The sequence below is a fragment of the Prunus mume genome, linkage group LG5, assembly GCF_029339155.1.
Source record: "Prunus mume cultivar Tortuosa linkage group LG5, ASM2933915v1, whole genome shotgun sequence".
NCBI classification, from domain to species: domain Eukaryota; kingdom Viridiplantae; phylum Streptophyta; class Magnoliopsida; order Rosales; family Rosaceae; genus Prunus; species Prunus mume.
Window position 1 is genome coordinate 21,731,708 of NC_142702.1, and position 20,894 is coordinate 21,752,601.

At 40.5% G+C, this 20,894-nt stretch overlaps 2 protein-coding genes and 2 pseudogenes across 4 annotated transcripts in view; 3 read left to right on the forward strand and 1 right to left on the reverse strand.

Moving 5' to 3' along the window:
* Positions 1-20,894, forward strand: part of LOC148917336 (putative UDP-rhamnose:rhamnosyltransferase 1) — a 71,497-nt pseudogene that overhangs the window by 34,881 nt on the left and 15,722 nt on the right. The gene's annotated exons all lie outside the window — the stretch shown is intronic.
* Positions 536-7,959, forward strand: LOC103332116 (uncharacterized). The gene is made up of 3 exons (XM_089053498.1): positions 536-898; positions 997-1,145; positions 7,880-7,959. The coding sequence occupies exons 1-3, from the start codon at positions 670-672 to the stop codon at positions 7,907-7,909; spliced, it is 408 nt and encodes a 135-aa protein (XP_088909624.1). The 5' UTR covers positions 536-669; the 3' UTR covers positions 7,910-7,959.
* Positions 10,342-10,661, reverse strand: LOC103332115 (RIC1-like guanyl-nucleotide exchange factor). The gene is made up of 2 exons (XM_089052406.1): positions 10,476-10,661; positions 10,342-10,374 (listed from the first exon to the last, which is right to left on the reverse strand). The coding sequence occupies exons 1-2, from the start codon at positions 10,659-10,661 to the stop codon at positions 10,342-10,344; spliced, it is 219 nt and encodes a 72-aa protein (XP_088908532.1).
* Positions 12,479-19,055, forward strand: LOC103332085 (mechanosensitive ion channel protein 1, mitochondrial-like; annotated as a pseudogene). Its single transcript, XR_016127004.1, has 7 exons — positions 12,479-12,617; positions 13,021-13,778; positions 13,888-14,165; positions 14,456-14,556; positions 15,210-15,317; positions 15,527-15,599; positions 18,751-19,055. The product of XR_016127004.1 is annotated as a mechanosensitive ion channel protein 1, mitochondrial-like (transcript).

Here is a 20,894-nt window from a genome sequence, read left to right on the forward strand (position 1 = left end):
GATTGGAAGATTGCATGACTAAGATGTTGTCTTTTGAGGATCGTATGGCTGCTGATATCCAGTTGGACTTGTATGATGAGGCAAAAGGAGAGGTTGGAAGTCGTCTTGTTGTGAATTCAAGGAAACTATGAACTCCAAGTTATAATCTTTACTTTTTCATTTTCATTCGAGTATAATGAACATTTGAAATAAATGTTAAACATAATTAAATGGATTTGTTTTGTTTTTTTTAGCAAATTGGTGGAAGCGTTTTGGAAGGGACACACCTGAGTTGACAAAGTTTGCTATTCGGGTCCTTAGCCTTACTTGTAGTGCATCTGGGTGTGAGAGGAATTGGAGCACATTTAAGCAGGTAAAGTTCTTATGTTAATTTATTGTTCAAATTTTGATGCTTCTAAATCTAATTTTGTATGTTTATATTCATTTTAGATTCATACAAAGAAAAGAAATAGACTTGAACATCAAAAGCTTAATGCTTTAGTATATGTGAAGTATAATACGGCACTATGAGAGAGAAGTATTAGAAGGAGGTCAAAGATTGATCCAATATTGGTGAATGAAATTGAGTCCGATGATGAATGGATAGCTGAGGTTGAAGAACCAATTCTACCAACTGATCTTATTTGGCTTAATTCTCAAGAATTATATGATGTTGATGTCATCAGAAATATGCCCACTGAACCTTATGAAACTGATCTACATACTCGAGTGCCTATTTTTGTGGAGCCTATTGGTGATCCTAGGACTCAAGAGCGAGGGAATATTCATGTTAGGACTCAAGAGCCTATTGTCCATTCTAGTACTCAAGATCCTATTATTGATGATGATCTTATTCTTGACGATAATGTTCTTCTTTCCTCGTTAGCTTCAAAAAAGAGAAAAGATGGTGAAACCTCAAGTAAGTATGGAAAGTAAATCATGGAGTGAAAGTTACAATTAGTGTTTGATTCATTACCATTAAATTTTATAATTTTAATTCATTGTTCATATGTACAGGTAAGAGGAAAGTTAAAAGCAAGTCCATAAGAGCGATGCTTATGGATGAAGATGATGAGATAGATAAAGATCCTTCAACATTTGATAGTGAGAAATATCCTTTTCATATTGATACAGTTGATCAATATGATAATGATGCTAGTTTGAATTATCACTACAAGAAAATAGGCCTTCTGTGAAGACGAGTAGTCGTCACTTAAACATGTAAATTCGTCACAATTGACAATATGTGACGCATTTTCGCGTCACAAGGTTAAATCACCTATACCCTGTCACAGATTGTTTGACGTGACAAATTTACGATTCGTCACATACAGGTTCTATATGTGACGAATGTTTTGTCACATATAGTACCTTTGCACAAGGCATCTTTCGTCACTTATTGTATCTATAGGTGACAAGCCGCATTGGTCACATTTCACAAGCGTCAGTGGGGAGTTGTTCCTCATATATTTATGAAAATTGTGGGACTTGTTCCTCATATATTTATGAAAATTGTGACAGTGTACGTCTCACATACAATGTAACACCCCGACTCCAAATTTATACCAGGTTTTAATTAATTTGAGTGGAATTACGAATTTACCCTTGGGATAGGAGTAATTTGGTCATTTCTTATCCGGAAGGAATTTGGGAATTCCGGCTGTACTGTTGCGCAGAGCACGGTGAGATGAGTCCATAGACACGAAGTAGGCTCGAATCGGAGTTGTAACGAGAGAGTTACGATCGAATGAAACTCGGTGGCACAATCGTAATTATTTGGAAAAGGGATTTTTCATAAAAAGACAGATTTGCCCTCATCTCTCTCTCTCTCTCTCTCTCTCTCTCTCTCTCTCTCTCACCACCCGGGTCGGACCGGTCCCAAATGACCAGCGACTTGCGTCCTTCCCGCTGTTTTCCGACGGCGCAGCGATACTCTGGAAATTGCGAAAAACGGCGGTTTTACCAGATTTTTCTGAGCTTGTTCCGGTGATTCCGGCCACCAAATCTTGCGATCAAGGTATGCTTTCTCATCTATTTTCCGAGCTCTAGCTGCCTGTTGGGTAGGAATTGATCAATTTGTAGCATAGGCAATTCGATTTACTAATTGGGTTTCGGTCGGATTTTGGGATGAGATTCCGGCCACTTTCGGTTAGTTTTTGGGGTACGTCCAAGAACAAAAGTGACTCCAAATTAGGTGTATTACCTAGGGTAGTAGGCTTGGCTCTCGATTTGGAAGTTTTCCGGCGATGCGATATCGCTTTGGACACCACGAGCCGGCGCGTGTGGCGGCGCAGGGCACCGTGAGCTGAGGGGAATTTTTTCCCAATGCGATCCTCAGGTTATCACGAGTGCGTAGGATTTCGTGGATCTCGATTTGGACGTCGTTTAAGTCTTAAACGGATATCGCCTATTATGCGTTATCCGGGTTCGATAGGTTCGGACCATTGGATTGACTCCAAGTTATAATATGTTAATCTAGAAGTCCTTAGAATCGTGTAGGATTCGACGGATCGCAAAATGGAGTCCCGGATACTCGGAAATGCCAACCCTAGGGCAAGGGTTTTAGTAACCGTCGATCGTGCGATCGTGAGCGATCCGACACCGATCTGGACTAAACTTGCAGGACGTGTGTCCTAGACCAGTAGAACCTATAGGAACTTTCAATCGAATTTGGAGGTCGTGGCCCCGCGGGCCCGTTTGACCAAGGTTGGGTAGTTTGACCCTGGGTTGTCCGTGAGACTTCCTAGGTAGTATTACCTTCCTAGGAAGATTGAAATGACCGTAGAGCTAGGTCTTGACCGTTAGTCGAGTTATAGGGATATGGTGAGTTTAGGATTTTTAATTGATGATTTTAATAAGGGGTGTATTGGATGCTATACCTAGGGTTGAGGTTTATGCAATAGTGGAAATTATATATATGATTTTATAAAGATGCTTGAGGGCACTATAAGTGCCACCTTGTGAATTGTCGTTGAGGTGCTTACAATATTAGAAATTAATGTACATTAATATGTATTTATAAAGGTATGAAAAGAGTGTAGATTGTCAGTTTCAAGTGTTACACGCACTACCCTATGTACCTCCCCCAGATTTTGATTACATTGTAAGTACCGTCCTGTGATTGTGTTGAGGTCTTTAAACCGTGCGGGCTGGTGAGAATGTAGCCAGGCCCAAAGCGAACAGATTAGATGGCTGGTGAGAATGTAGCCAGGCCCAAAGCGAACAGTGAGATATGTTTGTGAGGTCACACGTGTCGTAGGAGTAGCCGGCGTGATGCACTCCCATACGAGGCCGGGTGCGTCCCGTCGTATGAGGGGTGATATTGTTATTGTGTTGAGGTCGCATATGTCGAGGAGTAGCCGGCGTGTTGACCATACGAGGCCGGGTGCGTCCGTCGTCGAGGGGTGATGTGATATTGTGTTGAGGTCGCACGTGTCGTAAGAGTAGCCGGCGTGTTGGACCCCATACAAGGCCGGGTGCGTCCCGTCGTATGAGGGGTGATATTGTTATTGTGTTGAGGTCGCACATGTCGTAGGAGTAGCCGTTGTGTTGATAGACCCCATACGAGGCCGGGTGCCTCCCGTCGTATGAGGGTGATATTGTTATTGTGTTGAGGTCGCACGTGTCGTAGGAGTAGCCGGCGTGTTGAGACTCCCATACGAGGCCAGGCGTCTCGTCATATGAGGGGTGATATTGTTATTGTGTTGAGGTCACACGTGTCGTAGGAGTAGTCGGCGTGTTGACGGACCCCATACTGAGGCCGGGTGCGTCCCGTCGTATGAGGGGTAATGTGATATTGTGTTGAGGTCGCCGCGTGTCGTAGGAGTAGCCGTGTGTTGATGCACTCCCATACGTGGCGGGTGCGTCCCGACGTATGGGGGTAGATATATGATATTGTGTTGAGGTCGCACGTGTCGTAGGAGTAGCCGGCGTGTTGACAGACCCCATACGAGGCGGGTGCATCCGTCATATGAGGGGTGATATTGTTATTGTGTTGAGGTCGCACGTGTCGTAGGAGTAGCCGGCGTGTTGATAGACCCCATATGTGGCCGGGTGCGTCCCGACGTATGGGGGGGAGATATATGATATTGTGTTGAGGTCGCACGTGTCGTAGGAGTAGCCGGCATGTTGACATACCTCATACGTGGCCGGGTACGTCCCGACGTATGAGGGGAGCTATGTGATTGTGTTTGGTGAGTTGTGATGGATAAATCCTATAATGTATGAATTTGTATGGCTGTAATGGTTTATTTGATATTAGGAGCCAGGATTGATACGGAAGAACTACGTGTGGCTTGATCCCTCAGGAAGGGTACGTAGGTAGCCTGGTTACTAGGTGCAGCCGCGGGCTAAACTTTAGCCTCATATATTGAGATTGGTTCGGACCTCGTTGTTGGTCCTGGAACTTGGTTGAATTGAGGCTTGTTCGGTGGACTAAGTGAGCGGATTAGATTTAGTTAGGTTTTAAATCCTTGTCGGATTGTTGCACAGTTTAGGTCGAGGCCCCAAACTATTTGTGATAGTGATAGGAGGTTAAAACCTCACGGGTTGGATGCTTGGGGAAGTTATTTTATGTTGATTGCGTGGTTGGTAGTTTGCTTTGGATTATCAGAAGGCCAGAGGCCATTTATGTGAACTGCATGTTGCTATATTGTGCATGCTACCAGTTGGTGTTATTAAATTGTGTTTTATGCAGGTTGAAATTTGGGAAATGTTCAATTTACGGGAGATTCTGCGAAATTTCGCAGAAAGTCTCGTTTCTACTCCTTTTGAAAAAGGAGGTTACTGATCTAGTGAGTGGGCCCGACATCGGGTGATGTCGGGTTTCCACAGATTCGTCTCGAGTTTCTAGAAATTCAGGACGGGTCCTGTCATATAATCTGACCAACATTCAATTTAATTACTACCATTACCCATTATATTCTTTTCTTGTATAATATAGCAAAATAATACATTCAAGATCCCCAAAGTTTCACAAGTAAATTGAACTCAAATTTCATTCCATTACACCAAAATAGTTACGTTGTTTGATATACAATAGTCTCAACTACATGTCTTTTTTTCTTCTCATAACTATAATGTAATTTTTATACAACTGAAAGTAATGTTGTCCCAAGATGAAAAAGAGTTGAACCAAATTGCGAACGATCCTCAACGACAACCAAAAAGAATGGATCTTTTTGGTTCAACTGTCATAAAAAAGAAAAATGGTCATAAAAATGGATATAGAAGATATAAAAGGGCAAATTACCATTGGGAATTCATTGTCTGCCTAAAGATTTGTGACATTAAAAAACTAATTAGGCAGATCAAATAACTCTCATTCTGCTCAGTGTATGCCAATAGCTTTTTTCAAGAGAAGGTAACTTGTGAATCACCTGACTATGGAAAAATGGTCGTTAGGGTTTGGCATCCAAGTATGCGCAGAGGATCTTGCTTAGGGTTGTCCAGGAGCTCAGTAACCACACTCAGTAAACTGACTGCAAAATATGCCCTGAAAGATGCAAAACATATTCAATACAACACAAGAATTTTATGCAAAAATTAATTCCTTCTTTTTAACAACTTTAAAGACACTACAGTGAAAAGAAAAGGAAGAGAGACAGAGAAGAAAATTTGAAGGACACAAAACAAACAATAATAAACCGAACTTTCTACTAAAATAGCATACATACAATACCAAAGCATCTCCTAAAATAGCACAAGTTCAATGCATAAGAAATATAAATGGTTCGTTGCCAAAATAAAATACCACACAACTTCCACCTAAAAGTGGAATTGTGACTTGAATTTGGAATTTCCCAGCCAATCATACAAAAGCCATACCTAAACAACAGTAGTTTCAACCAAGAGTTAAGATTAAACAGATCTTTTCTCCACTAAAAATCACTAATAGACTTCTATAACAAATGAAATGGTAAGAAAAGAAAAGGGAAACAGCTAAGACTTACATCTGCCCTTTACACAGGCAAAGCAACTTGTTGTACGCCTCCGCAACAATATTGATGAATAATAAAAGATAGAAAATAATAAAATGAACAAAAGAACTGTTAAGCAATTGTATAAAGCTTCCAAAAGAAGGAAGAGGAACATATATTTATTTTTCTCATTCCATGTACTGCAAGAATCATACCTGACTGCATGCCATACATAGAACAGCCATTGCAGGAGAATTAATATGGCTCAACTGAGTGAGGAAGAAAGCAGGTCCAAGAAACCCCCCTCCTTTTAGTCTCAACACATTAGCTCCAGCTTCAACAAAACTCAGTAGCAATTCATGTATCACCTCCTGAAAGGGGGAAAAAAACGATTCAGCTCTTTCCCAAGACCCCAAAGTAAAGCCCCAATTCACTTCTCTAACCCAGATACAAATTAACACAAACCCTAATACCCAATTCACCAAATTGCCTAAAGATTTCAAATTTATAGTAAGAGAGAACCAATATCAGAAACTCAATTGAAAATCAAAATAAAATTTGAAAGGTTGTTTCAGCTAATACAAGAGAGAGAGAGAGAGAGAGAGAGAGAGAGAGAGTGGTCGTCGTCATCGGAGAGGAGGAGTGGTCGTTGTCGCCGGTGGTTTGTGGATGAGAACGTAGCTAGTGTAGATGACGATGAAGCATTTGACTTACGTTGAATGAAGCGTTAGGTTTTGTTTTTATTTTTTTATAATTTGGGCCATAAGTGACGCTGCCAATCTTCACCCAATAAGGGCCTGTCTAGTAACGTTTTCGGAGAATGTTTTCTGAGAGTATTTTCAGATAATGAAAACAAGAAAACAAATTTGCATTTTCAGGAAATGAAAATGCGTCTAGTAAATTAATTAGAAAACAAAAACAATGAAAACGTATCTTGTAGTACAACTGTTTTTCAGGTGTATTTTTGCTAATTTCAGTTCTAATTTTTTTTTAATTATGATATTTTTATAGGCTAAAATTATTATAAACAATGAAAAAAAATTAAAGCACAAAAACTATCTTATCTCCTTTTTTTTTCTTTCTTTTTTTCTTCTTGTTCTCCTTTTCTCTCTTTCCTCCTCTTTTCTTCTTCTTTTGCTTCACAAGTATGTTTCTCTTTTTTTCATGTTTCCTTCTTTCTTCCCCTTTTCTTCTTCCTTTCCTTCCCAAGCTGCACCCATTCTTCCTTCCTTCCGTGACATGAATCCCATGCACCCACACATCTCTCTCTCTCTCTCTCTCTCTCTCTCTCTCTCTCGTTCCACTAATTAATGGTTGTGGTGGTTTGATTGGGTGATTATGGTGGTTGAGCTAGGTATGCGGTGGTTCTTCTTCCTGTCTGTGTTTTTCTTTTGTTTTCTTCTTCCTCTGTATTTTTTTTTCTTAGTTCTCAGATTTGTGTTATTTTGGGTCGAAGAAGATGGGTGTTGTTCTTGTTGGTGGGTTTATCAATTGTCACAAGAAAGAGCTAGAGTTGTTGATGGGATGCATTCTTGTGTCTTCAGAAAACACTGAAAACAACTTTTTTTCGTTTTCAACTTTTATTCACAAAGTCGATTTGTTTTCAGAAAATGTTTTGTGAGGGAAAACGAAAACGATGCACCGAACGTGTATTTGTGAAAACAGGAAACAAAAACAAAAAACAGGCTCTAAAAACATTACCAAACGGGCCCTAAAATTTTCAATCCTCACTCTCATGCCCTGTGATGAATGTGCATTATTCGTCATATTTAGTAAAACATTGGGCGCCAAGATTTCCCGCTATGTAATTTGTGATGACACCAAAATTATAATGTGACGAAGATGGAGTGAAAATTTTGTTAGGTCCTTTCAAGATGTTTAGGTGACAACTTGCAAAATTTTCTCACTTATACAAGCCAAAGGTGACGAAATTTTCAGCGTCGCGTAAAATTTGGTCACAGAAGGCCTGTTTTCTTGTAGTGGATATTAGTGTTGAGGAGTGGGAAGAGTGAATTATGTTTTTGTTTTAATGTTGAATAAATATTTTATGTTTTGGGATTAATTATTATGTTTTGAATGACAATAATTACTTATATTTGATTATATTTAAAAAGATTGTTATGATTGAATAAGATTTAGTTGTACAATTTAATCGTATTGTATTATTCCTAAATTTTTCTTATTAAAATAATTTAATATTCAAAAGGCTTACGCCTCGCATAGCGCTACTAAAAACGCATCGCCTATACACCTCGCCTTTGAAAACATTGCTCACAAATAAAATAAGAAAACATTTAAAAAACACCAATTGCCAAGGGCCAGTATAAATAATGAAAAAGGAGAGCCCTAAGTCAAAAAGAATGGGCCTTTTGAAATACCGAACTTGCATGCGTCTGTGCGTGTTGACCACCTAATTATTTTAAATTAAAAACATATTATTCTTGCGCGTCTATCGATCTCTGTTTCTCCCTCCATATTCTCCCCTCCTCTTTCTTCTTTGTCTCCTCTCTCTCTCAGCTCTCACCCCACCCGCAGCACTAGCCGACAAAGCTAACCCCATCACAACGTCTTCGTTGCGTTCCGCGATCATATTCCTTTAGATATAATCCCGTAACGATTTTCTGTGAGTTCTTCGTCTCAAATTGTTTTTTATTGCATTGGTTTCCATTCATTGTTCGAAGGATTTTTTGTTGGTTCTCTTTCTAAACTTTTATCCTTGTCAGTTCCTCTCGTCCCTTTTTTTATTTTATCATATTCTCATTCTTCTGCTATTTTTCATTGTGTAGAAGTATTTTTTCGTTGAGACCGATGGATATCTTGATCATTAAAAATAATTCGATCTCAGCATCAGAAACCAAACAAGTTGGTTTTGACAACTTGATGAACAATTTCGTGGGAGGAACAAGGTGTCCCAGAAGGATCGTCATTGATGGGAATAGAATTAAATCACAAAAAGCTCGTTCGTTGGGATTGGCAAATTGTCCAACAACTACTGCAACTTGTCGGTCGTAGTAATATTTCTTGTTGTTGTTGTTGTTGTTGCTGCACTTATTCTGTTGGGATTCTGGACACAATGGGAAACAAGACCTACAACGTTGTTAACTCAAGGGTACGTATTATTTCATCTTCTTCTTCTTTATGCAGCTTTTCTTTTCTTTTTTCCAACTTAGAACAAGTTTTAAAAACTCCGTATGCTATAATATGTATTCTCGTTTTTGTTTTGCTTCTTTAGCCTTTTAGCATGTCATTTGTTAGGGCAAGGTTCATGGGAGTGCCTTGTCATGAATCTTCTTTGGTTTTGACTGGTAGTTAAAAAAGGAAAATTAGATTTTGTATATGCCTCTGTGCAGATTGCATATTATTGGAAAGGAGCAAGCAGACATGGGCTTTGCTATAGAGTATGATGTTGTGCTTCGTTAATACTTTTACATTCAACTTTGTACGTAATATAAAGTTTATATTTGATCTCATCGTAGACATATCATATCTCTGCTATCTTTTAATTTCATTTTTGTTTCATAGCTAACTAGCTTTTCTAATTTTATTTTTGTTCCATAGCTAAATAGCTTTTTCAATTTTATTTTTTCATGTCGACATTCTAGGGTAAGAATCTTGTTTAGTGAATGTGTCTGCTATTTTTTTTATTAACTTTTTCTTTTGGTTTATTTTTCAGTGAAATGTCTAGATTGACAATTTTAATTAAGTATGATGGGAGGTGGGTTAACTCAATGTACGAAAATTGCAAAACTAAAAGAGTACTCGTTTCAGATAAAATTACATTGGAGGAGATTCAGAAGAAAGTGTACAACATTGTGAATGTGGACCCAAATGAGTATGAGATAACTATGAAAGTTATATATGAAGTAATGAAAACTGCATTGCCGACAGAGATAGCCGATGATGATGGGGTGAGAACTTTTATTTTTGAAAATCTTTCAAGTTCCTACAAGATTCCATTGTGCATTACATTGAAGGGTAAAGTAAGCAATCAACAAGCTCCATCGATTGATGTCGGACAAGAATCAATGCCAGTGGACCTCAACGTGAGTTCTCAAGTTGTTTTAGAAGATAATCATGATTCAGAAAATGACTTGGGAAACAAAGAATTTAAGGACTCTGAATCTGAAGTGGAAAACAATAGAACACAGCTATATAAGTTGCATTGTTACATGCAATGTGAGGAGTTTGTGTTGAACCAACCAGAGATCCAAGAAATAAAGATCGGCAAACAAGTTTTTCGAAGACCTGGAGATCCTCCATTGGAGGAAGTTGTGGAGAAGCTCCAGAATGAGAAAAAGAGAGTGGAGAATGAGAGTCCAGCAGAGAGCAATACGCATTTGAAAGAGGAATTGTAGTTTTACCAGTAAGTTTTCTGACATGCAATATAATGACCCCTAATTTAACTCCACTGGGGGAGCCACTCCGAATATTCATGCATTACTATTCAAGTGGATTTTAGGCTGTTGATAAAGCCGGCCTGATTAGTTATCGCAAATCTGAGTCTTTAATGCAAAGATATCCATCTCAATAAAAAGGAAACACAGAAAAACCCCCATATAATTACGTACACACACAAACTATACTGAAAATACACGCATATATGCACAAAAAATATACCTGGGAAGAGCTCCAGAGCTCAAGGTGAGAGGGAGAGACAACAAGCAGTAAGCGATTGATGACCTTGAGGTATACGACCTTTTGGGAAGAAGGGCATTGACCCTGCTCCAGTGGGATGACCTGCGGCCATCCATATGCCATATACATCTTCTTTTTTAGAATACAATCAACCGTCTAAATTATTAACGCAAAAAATGGAGGTTTCTCCTACACAATACCAGAGTGTCATAGAGGTTCGAACATGAAATCATTAGTGTGTAAATTAAGGGTCTTTTCCACTTAACTTTACCTCGTTTGTATAATTTCATCAGTATTTTATTTGTATATTATCCCCTTTTTGGTGAAATATATTAGTCTTATTTTTATATAAAGCTAATAAGATAAAAATAACCATTATACCAATCATTATTGAACAACATAATATGTCTAGTAACGAGTTTGCATGATACGTAGGATTTCGAGTGATTGCCTTGCCTCTCTTGCCCTACATGAGAGAGTGAGTTGAGAGAGCCCTTTCTTTTTCTTTTCTTTTTTGGATTTCTTAATTAAGAACAATTATACATCCCTAAAATAAAAGGCATTCCTTCTTATATTTTGTACCAAATAGGCTGGACCAGATGGCTAGTGGTCCAAGGATCTTGTTGGCAACAATTGGGCCTGATTTCCAAATTTGTTAGGTCATCCTCAATGGTTGGGGCTTTAAAAGAGGTTGGTAGAGCCTCGTTAAGGGCTCCGATGGAATCTTTGAGGCTATAAAGGAATCATTCTCACAACATGTAAGGACTCTATCTAGAACTCTATAATAAATATAATTTTATATACATGTTATTTTTAAAATAATAAAAATTATTTGCTTTAATGTATATTATAGCATGTTAGTTTTTTTTTGGGTGAACATTTCATAAAATAAAAAAATTCAAATACTTGATTGTTGCATTGAAAAAAAAAAAAAGCCTCATCCGTCAAAAACACACAAAAACAAACCCATCTAGCCCATCCCCTCTTCATTGGTCAAGAAGAGAGTATCATGAGCTGCAGTCACAAGGCAAGTCACCAACAACACATATGGGTTGGCCGCTTTTTCTTTATCTGGGCCGCATTCGGTTACAAAAAAATATTTTTTGTAACAATGATGCATAGGCTAAAGCAATTGACCAAATCCAGCCACCGACCCCACTGGGTTAATTTTGGAAAATTTTACAATGATGTGCAGTTAGACAGGTATAACCAAGCTACTCTTGGTGGAAGCACTTTTGGAATTTCCCGAAGCCTCTTGCAACCATGCAATCTAAGAATCAATATCTTGACGAAGTTACTAATGCATCCCGGAAGCGTGACAAAATTGTTTCCCAATAAATCAAGTTTTGTTAATGCATTCCAGCAATCAAGAGGCACGAGGAAATCATTTTTCTGAGAAATTGCATCCGAAAGTGACCTATCAATATATTATGTATATGTGTTTGCATGTTCATGCGCATATGGGAACAGAACAAATTTTCAACTGGGGGAGCCACCTAGCTATTCTCTACATATTAACGTAAAAGAGGCAACATTATCATCTCTTAAAAGGAATTTTGATCTCAAATTCAGGGTTTCCCACTGGAAAGGTAGGGTTCACACTGTAGTTCACTAGGAGGAAATTAAGACTCACCCATGTTTGGTGCATTACAAAGTCTCCCTTCCAGAACAGAATCACGTGTTTTGAATCACATATGTAAAGGAATTTATACTTTTTGCCTCTTTTTAAATTCTAAAATAAAATAATAAAACATTTAAAAAACACCAATTGCCAAGGGCCAGTATAAATAATGAAAAAGGAGAGCCCTAAGTAAAAAAGAATGGGCCTTTTGAAATACCGAACTTGCATGCGTCTGTGCGTGTTGACCACCTAATTATTTTAAATTAAAAACATATTATTCTTGCGCGTGTATATCGATCTCTGTGTCTCCCTCCATCTTCTCCGCTCCTCTTTCTTCTTTGTCTCCTCTCTCTCTCAGCTCTCACCCCACCCACACGACTAGCCGACAAAGCTAACCCCATCACAACGTCTTCGTTGTGTTCCGCGATCATATTCCTTTAGATATAATCCTGTTACGATTTTCTGTGAGTTCTCGTCTCAAATTGTTTTTTTATTGGTAGTTGACTGTTGTTTTTTATTGCATTGGTTGGCGCTTTAGATTTCCATTAATTGTTTGGAGGATTTTTTGTTGTTATTTTTTTGAAGAGTAGCGTGTGATTTGGTTGTTGAGGATTTTTGTTAGAAAACTTGTTTGTTATTTGCTGATAATTGATATACTGAGTGTTTTGGTTGATTTAAGTATATGCTTGGGAGGTTTACTGCGAATGGAGTGAGGAGGGAGAGAATTTTGCAAACACCATCTTTATTTATTTAATCCATCTTCTTTTTTTGTTGGTTCTCTTTCTAAACTTTTGTCCTTGTCAGTTCCTCTCGTCCCTTTTTTTATTTTATCATATTCTCATTCTTCTGCTATTTTTCATTGTGTAGAAGTATTTTGTCTTTCAGACCGATGGAGACGAACCTGAGGAGGGTGAGGAGAAGGCAGAGAACTAGTGATTCCTTGATCGTTACACATAATTCTATCTCATCATCAGAAGCCAAAGAAGTTGGTTTTAAGGACATGATGAACAATTTCTGGCTAGGAAGAGCGAGCCGTAGAAGAATCGTCATTTCTTACAATGAAATTAATTCAGACAAAAGCTGGTCTGTTGGGATTGGCAATTTGTTCAACAACTACTGCAACTTGTCGGTCGTAGTAATATTTCTTGTTGTTGTTGTTGTACTTATTCCGTTGGGATTGTGGATAAAATGGGCAACAAGACTAGGAGTTCCAGCTGCTTCTGGTGGCAGTGAAGTGGATATTGGTAATAGTGGTATTGTTGGCAGTGATTGGGTTGCTAAGGTTAAGGATGCATGGCAGAGTGCTGTGGATGCAGCAACTTATTCTGGACAGAAGACTAAAGAAACCTCTGTTGAGCTGTCTTCTTACGTTCAGCAGTTGCTGGATTCCTACCCCATCTTAGAAATGTGGTTGTTCCTGTTGGTTGTACTTTGGCAGGTACTATATTTGCTTGGCTGGTGATGCCAAGGCTTTTCAGGAGATTTCACAAGTATGCAAGTCAAGGGCGCACTGCGTTACTATCAGGAAGCCTATCTGAGGTGCCAGTTCCATATGAGAAAAGTTTTTGGGGTGCTTTGGAGGATCCAGTGCGACATCTAGTTACTTTCATGGCATTTTCACAAATGTTAGTGTTTTCAAGTTCAAAGATATGCTTCATAATCACCCTATTTTTATTTGTATATATGCATTTTTGTTTTCCACTGTTAAACAACGAGGGGGACTTTTATTTGCAGTGGCATACTCGTAGCGCTGACGACTATAGCTTCTCAGTATCTTGCACCGGCATGGAGAGGTGCAGTTATCCGTTCATTTGTGTGGTTTCTGCAATGGTGGAAGACAAATATGTTCACTCGTGTATTAGCGACTCAAAGTTTGCCTGGTCTTGATCGGGACAAGTTGCTAGCTATAGATAACATTTCATCCATTGGTCTTTTTGTGATTGGGATAATGGCTTTAGCTGAGGCATGTGGGGTGGCTGTGCAATCAATTCTTACAGTTGGTGGCATAGGAGGTGAGGATTAGCTCCTAATTGCATATTCTTTTTCATATCTATTTCATCCATGACAGTTAGAAAAGTCTGCAAATAAAATTTTAAATTAGCTATCTTTATATTAATGCATCTTTTGTTGTAATATGCAAATGAGGTTATTAGATTACATCCAAAGGTTGCATCTCTTGATTTTTGGTCATATGATTATATGTATCACCCACACTACACTAAAGATTCATTTTTGGATGCTCTTGTTGGGATTGACCTCGTCTTATTAAGACTTGACTTTTTCACCGCCGCACTTAATGCAGGATTTGCTACTGCTTTTGCTGCCAGAGACGTCCTTGGAAATGTTCTAAGTGGTTTCTCTATGCAGTTTTCAAATCCCTTTTCGCTTGGGGATACAATAAAAGTATGTTATCATGCATTTACGCTATGTGTTCCTCAATTCCATTTGTTCTCTGTCATAGGCAAAATGTTTCTCAAGCATACGTTTCCTTTCTTGTTTTTCTAGTAAGAGAACTGTAACATGGGTGTCTTTGTTTCTCCAAATTTGTAGTAACATAATGAGATTAAGGAAATATTCAAGGTCGTATGAATAACCATGTCAGCGCTGCATACCCAGAGTAGAGTTACATAGTTAATTATCTTTATTTGTTAACTGTTACATAATTGTGTAATCTTTTCTTAAATCTAAGTCTCGGGCATCTTTCAGTCATCCCTTGGTTGGCTACACCGTACATTGTACAGTGATCTCAAACCCCTCATTGATTATAATAACACTTGCTTCTGGAAATGAAGATATGATACTTTCCAGATTGCAATTCAACCAATTAATTTTATTTTTTATTTGTTATAACTTCCTCTGCAGATGTATAAATTATTAGCCAAATATAATCATAGACTTATTATAGGAGCTGTCATTCATTGGATAAACGTTATACCTTCTGTGTATTTGTTCTGACTCAATGATTTCAGGTAATTTTTGTGATATCTAATGTAATATCTGCTTCCTGTTTTTTGTATTTCTTTTCTTCATGATGTTAAAAATTTTACTTATTGCAGGCTGGAGCTATAGAAGGTCAAGTTGTGGAAATGGGACTTACTACCACTTCGTTATTGAATGCAGAGAAGCTCCCTGTCATAGTTCCGAATTCACTGTTTTCGAGTCAGGTTGGTGTTTCTCTTTTTTGCATAATACTTAAACATGGGCACCCATTATACTGAAAACCACCAATCCCGTTTTAAAGTTAAAATCACCTAAGTTCATTGTACCACTATCAGCCTGGGTATGGTTTAACATTAATATAGTAGTGGCTTGGTTTATCCATTTAGAATGTTTTGTCACGATATATCTCAGAAGTTTCATGTAAACTTTGTAGGCAATTGTGAACAAGTCACGTGCGCAATGGCGTGCCATCGTCACCAAAATTCCCCTGCAAATTAATGATTTGGGTAAGATTTCCAAGATATCAAATGATATAAAGAGCATGCTAAGGTCACACTCGAAGGTGTTCTGGGGAAAGGAGGCCCCTTACTGTTTCTTGTCCCGTCTAGAAAGTTCATTTGCGGAATTGACTCTTGGTTGTAACCGCAGACAAATGGTAATTCCCACCCCGTTCAATATTCTTATCTGTTGGAGCAGGATTTCTTTCAAGAAGAAATACCTCCACAGGTTCTTGACTAAAGTCCGCACGTTTCCTTGGTTGAAAGAGAACTCCGGATTGCGTTCCCGAAGTCGAACGATGGAAATGGGGTGAGTACCTGCAAAAGCCACTCCGACGCTCAAGTCGTGTTTGCACAGCGTACTTTAGTTTTCAATTGGGTTTCACGTACCTTTGCTGGAGGTCTAGTTGGGTTTTTATAGCACTCTGAGGCCTTGGGTTTAACCCCACTTCCCTAGCTTTGCGCATCCCATCCTCCACTTTGTGGTAATGGGATCGGATGAGTGACTTGCGTCTCCCTTGTTCCGCACTCCTCTAGTGGGAGGGAAGTTCGATCATCCCACGTCTTTTAGTTGTGGCATATGGGTTAGGCCATGATGCGTTAGGTTTGGCCACCACAGAGTGCCCCCTTTTTCCTCTCTACACGCTTCGCGGGTGGAAAGGGAAAAATGATCTAATTGGGACTTTGGAATATGATTTTTTTGGATTGAGCGCATGTCGCCACTCATGATTGCGCCCAAAATATGCCATACGTTTTCTTTCTTGGGCTTGCTGGTCAAGCCCAAAAATGTGATTCCCTTTGGCCTATCGCCAACTCATGCATGTTGCTCCCACAGCTTGCATGTGAAATATCCAAATGTGAATTTTCATGCACGCTGCTTTTCAAGTTTCAACTGTGGACTATTATCCCTTGGAATATCTGAATGCGGACAGCCAATCCCATGCAGTGGACCCTTTTCTTTATATTGATTTCTACACCTTTGCCGACCCGGTGGGCCCATGCTTCTTACTTTCTCTTTCCTAGCCGATCCCAAATGAATTGGGATGTGCCTCTAAGCTTTTGCCAATCCTTGCTTTCTCTCTCTTGCCCGATCCCATATGGATTGGGGTGTGCTTTTCCCTCTCCTGGCTGATCCCATATGGGTTGAGGTGTGCTTCTACCAATCCGATGGGTCCCATACTTGGTTTCTCTCTCCTGACCAATCCCATGTGGATTGGGGTGTGCTCTTGGCCAATCCTTGGTTTCTCTCTCCTGGCCGATCCCATCCCTAGCTTTTGCCAATCCTCGGTTTCTCTCTCTTGGCCGATCCCATATGGGTTGGGGTGTGCTTCTAAGCTTTTGCCAATTCGGTGGGTCCTATACTTGGTTTCTCTCTCCTGACCAATCCCACATGGATTGGGGTGTGCTCCTGGCCAATCCTTGGTTTCTCTCTCCTGGCCGATCCCATCCCCAGCTTTTGCCAATCTTTGGTTTCTCTCTCCTAGCCGATCCCATATGGGTTGGGGTATGCTTCTAAGCTTTTGCCAATTCGGTGGGTCCCATACTTTGTTTCTCTCTTCTGACCAATCCCACGTGGATTGGGGTGTGCTCCTGGCCAATCATTGGTATCTCTCTCCTGGTCGATCTCATCTTGGTTTTGAGCTCTCTCCAATCTAGTGGGTCTCGATTCCCCTTAGTTGTCCTTCCGAACTCGTGCGCCTTTAGTCTCTCAACCGATCCAAGGTGTTTGCAACTTTTTGTTTTTTATTTTTGTTTTGTCTCCTTCCCTTTTCTTTTTCTTGTGCTTCACTATCAATTCGAGCCCCAGTACTTCTTAGATGTCCTTCCAACCCATGCGCCTGGTTTCTCAAATAATCCGAGGAGTTCACGAACCCATTTTTTTTCTTTCTTTCTTTCCTTCTTTCTTTCCTTGCGCTTCAACTATCGATTCGGGCCGCAGTACCCCTTAGATGTCCTTCCGAATCCGTGCACCTCTGGTTTCTCAAATAATCCGAGGAGTTCACGAACCTTTTTTTTTTTTTTTTTGTTTTGGGTCCTTTTCTTTCCTTTTTCCTTGTGCTTCAACTTTCCATGCTCAAATCTTTGCGTGAATGGGTGAACATGCCAAGCTTCGTAGGTGTACTTAGTACCTTGCACTACTTATTGCCTACCTCGGCTGCTCTTCTTTGTCTTTTGTCAAAGTACACGCAGCTTTCCACCAAAGGAGCACATGCGTTGGGGTAGAAATAATTTCGAGTGGTCATATCAGACCAGGTTTTCTTGTCAAAGCCAAAGGCAAATATCTGAGCCGGCCACATCCAACCCTCTCTTTGCTTTTGACAAACTTTCTCCTATGACTCTTGTGAATTATTTTTCCAATATTTGCCCCTGCTATAAAAGTTCAGGTGATGGGGTACATTCGCTCGCAAAACCATTTGCTCGTGTTCCTCATACATAAGCTTTTAGGCTCGAAAAGATAGGGAAGTGTTCTATGCGTTTGAGAGCTCTGCCGAAGGGTTCTTTGTTCTTGCCACCACCCAGTAAGTACTATTTTCATCTTTGCTATTTTCATGTCGAGCCACGAGATTTGGCCTAAATCCTGTGGTGTTCCACCGAACTATGAGATACTAAAGGCTCGCACCAAGGGATGTGTTCCCGACAACGTAGGGATTGGTCATCTTCCTCTTGGGTCGAATATGTACCCCGGTGCCGGTATGCCCTAGAGTTCCTTAATTCTTTCGCCGGCCTACTTAGTGCATGTTAGGTTTCCGCTCCATCCTCTCTTTCATATGCTCCTGTTCTTCTTGAATCTTCACCCATGCAACTAAACCCGAATTCTTACCTTCTCGTATTTAGGTTTCTGGAAGTTGGCTTGAAGTGGGGTGTGTCCCTTAGCTTTAAGGATTTCATTTACCTCTATGACTTGGCTTGTGTTAGGGGGAAAAGTCACTATTTCATTTTTACGTTTGGGGCTGGTAAAAAGGTATTTACTTGTAAGCCCACTTCCACCAGGTATTGGAAAAACCAACCTATCTTAATCACTAGGGAGTGAGCGGCGCCTGAGATGTCTAATATGCCTATCCCGTCGGCGTTTGGCCCAAAACCTGGTATACATATTTATGTCTTTGAAATATAGTGTGTTGTGTTTCTGCAGGTCTAACTAACCTTTTCTTTTTGGCAGGACTTCCTTCGGACAAAAGATATCTCATTCCTGAGGACCGGATACCTTGGTTGGAGGAGAACTTGACCGGTCAGGGGTGGGATATCGCACACTTCGTCGATCCTGCGACTCTCGCTCGTCTCTCCACTGCTCGCCGTACAACGACTTACCTTCCATTCACTTTGGCTGATTCAAACCTGCGCGGAATAGACTTGTTCAAGGACATTTGTTCCGTCAACGTTGAGCTTTGTTGCATCGAGGATTCAGCGTCTCGTATCCGAGCCCTTTCAAGAAATGGAAGCCGAGTTAGCTCAACACCACGCTGAGGATCGCGCATCGACTCGAGTCCGACCGATCGGATATGTCGCACCACGCTCATTGTCGGTCCCAGGCCGTAGGGAAAGGAGACCGGGAAAAGAGCATGAGCTTTCCGGTCTGCGAAGAAGTCTCGCGATGCTTCACAGGTTGTTTTGGGTTTGGGTTCACCAAACGTGTCCGCTTCGAGTACACCATCTCGGCCTCGAGCAAGTCTCTCGCGCTCCCACTTCTGCTAGCTCATTGCGAGAGAATGACCTCACATCCATGACTGACAAACAATTGTGGGATTATCAATCACAATGCTTGAACGCAGTACGTTTGGGATTCATGCTTGCGTCATCCAATTACCGTGTCGTGCCGTAATTGTCTGTTTAATGCCCACTTTTTGTTTTTCGCAGATGGTTGGAATTCTAGCGCAAATGGCGAGGTTTCGGCTATGAGCGAGATATCACGAAAAGCGGCGACCCTCGAACTTAGTGAGAAACGCATCAAGGAATGTGAGTATGAGCTCGGCAAGAACGAGGAGAATCGCAAACTCAAAATGTCCAAAGCATCTTCGATAGAGGTTGACCGCCTTAAGAAAAAGCGGTGGATGCCGCACGTAATAGGGACGAGGAGTATCAAGCTAACACCAAGCAGATTATGGTCGAGGTGGCTGCAATTCGTACGGTTGGGTTCAAGGTCAATGCTTCACGAGCATCGGTTTGTGGCGGACCCGGATGATTATGATGATGAGTTGGGATTTGATCTCGCCGTTACGAACTATTTGGTATGCACTCAAGATCGCCCTCCTACGGATTACATCCTCCATCGCAGACCCCACCAAGAACCTTTTATGGGCCAACCTCTTCGGGTCGATTGGAACCGTTATCCCTAGTGCTAATGTTGCATTGTCTATTTCCGATCTGGGCCTATCCTTAGATTTGAGCTTCACCTCACCACTGGATTTTCCACTTGTCTGGGCCTACCTCAGGTCGCTCTCGACCCATTTGATGACGCGTCCTAGATTGCTTTGTTTCGTTCACTGCTTGTTGTACTTTCTTTTCAGTTCTGTCTTTGGTTTGATGTACTTAATTATCTTTATGAGTTACCCACCTGTGTTGAACTTTAACCCTAATATAAGTATCTAAGGTTTAGCGTGATGGTTTTTCAAACCCGACCAAAATCCTCCCAGGGTGTATCGTTATTTTCAAATTCAAAAAGCAAGGGATTAGATATCATATTGTCTCCGCATTACGACCTTATCAAGCGTTCCCTTACGTCCCTAAGTAAGCCTCTATACAAAGAATGATTTGGTTTTCAGGTGAGCATACTTATCCCACTCATGGCTCATAGACACAAGCTAAAGCTCCATTTCCGCCTTTGCGCAGATGTTCCAAAGAAATGAGACTTTCCGAGGAGGAGGACTTTGTCTATGTCAAGGAGGGAGTCCCCTAAGCGGGATTCCAAGAGCCCTAATGGAATTATTGAGATATGCTCGGAATCCTCTGCCGACTCTTTGGCCGATGTTTGATTACTCACGGCTCCCAATTCGTTCAGTGGGTCCAGTCCCGATCTGGTGATATCAAATGTAAAGGAAAGGCTACTATGAGAAGGAGCACCCCAAGGGCGCGGGATGAAGCTGGTCCGTCTCGCGTTCCTCGCTGCTCCTATCACTTCGACCATAACATGTTGCTAATGGAGCTCGACTTACTCAAAGAGGACCCTGGCATGTGTTAATGCCCAAGTGACTCGCCTCCGAAGTGACCTTGCTGATGTAGATCGCGCGTGTCTGCTGCTCATTTCGACTGCATATGTGGCGGGTTTAGACAAAGTATCCACCACTTTTGCACCAATGCAAAAATGGT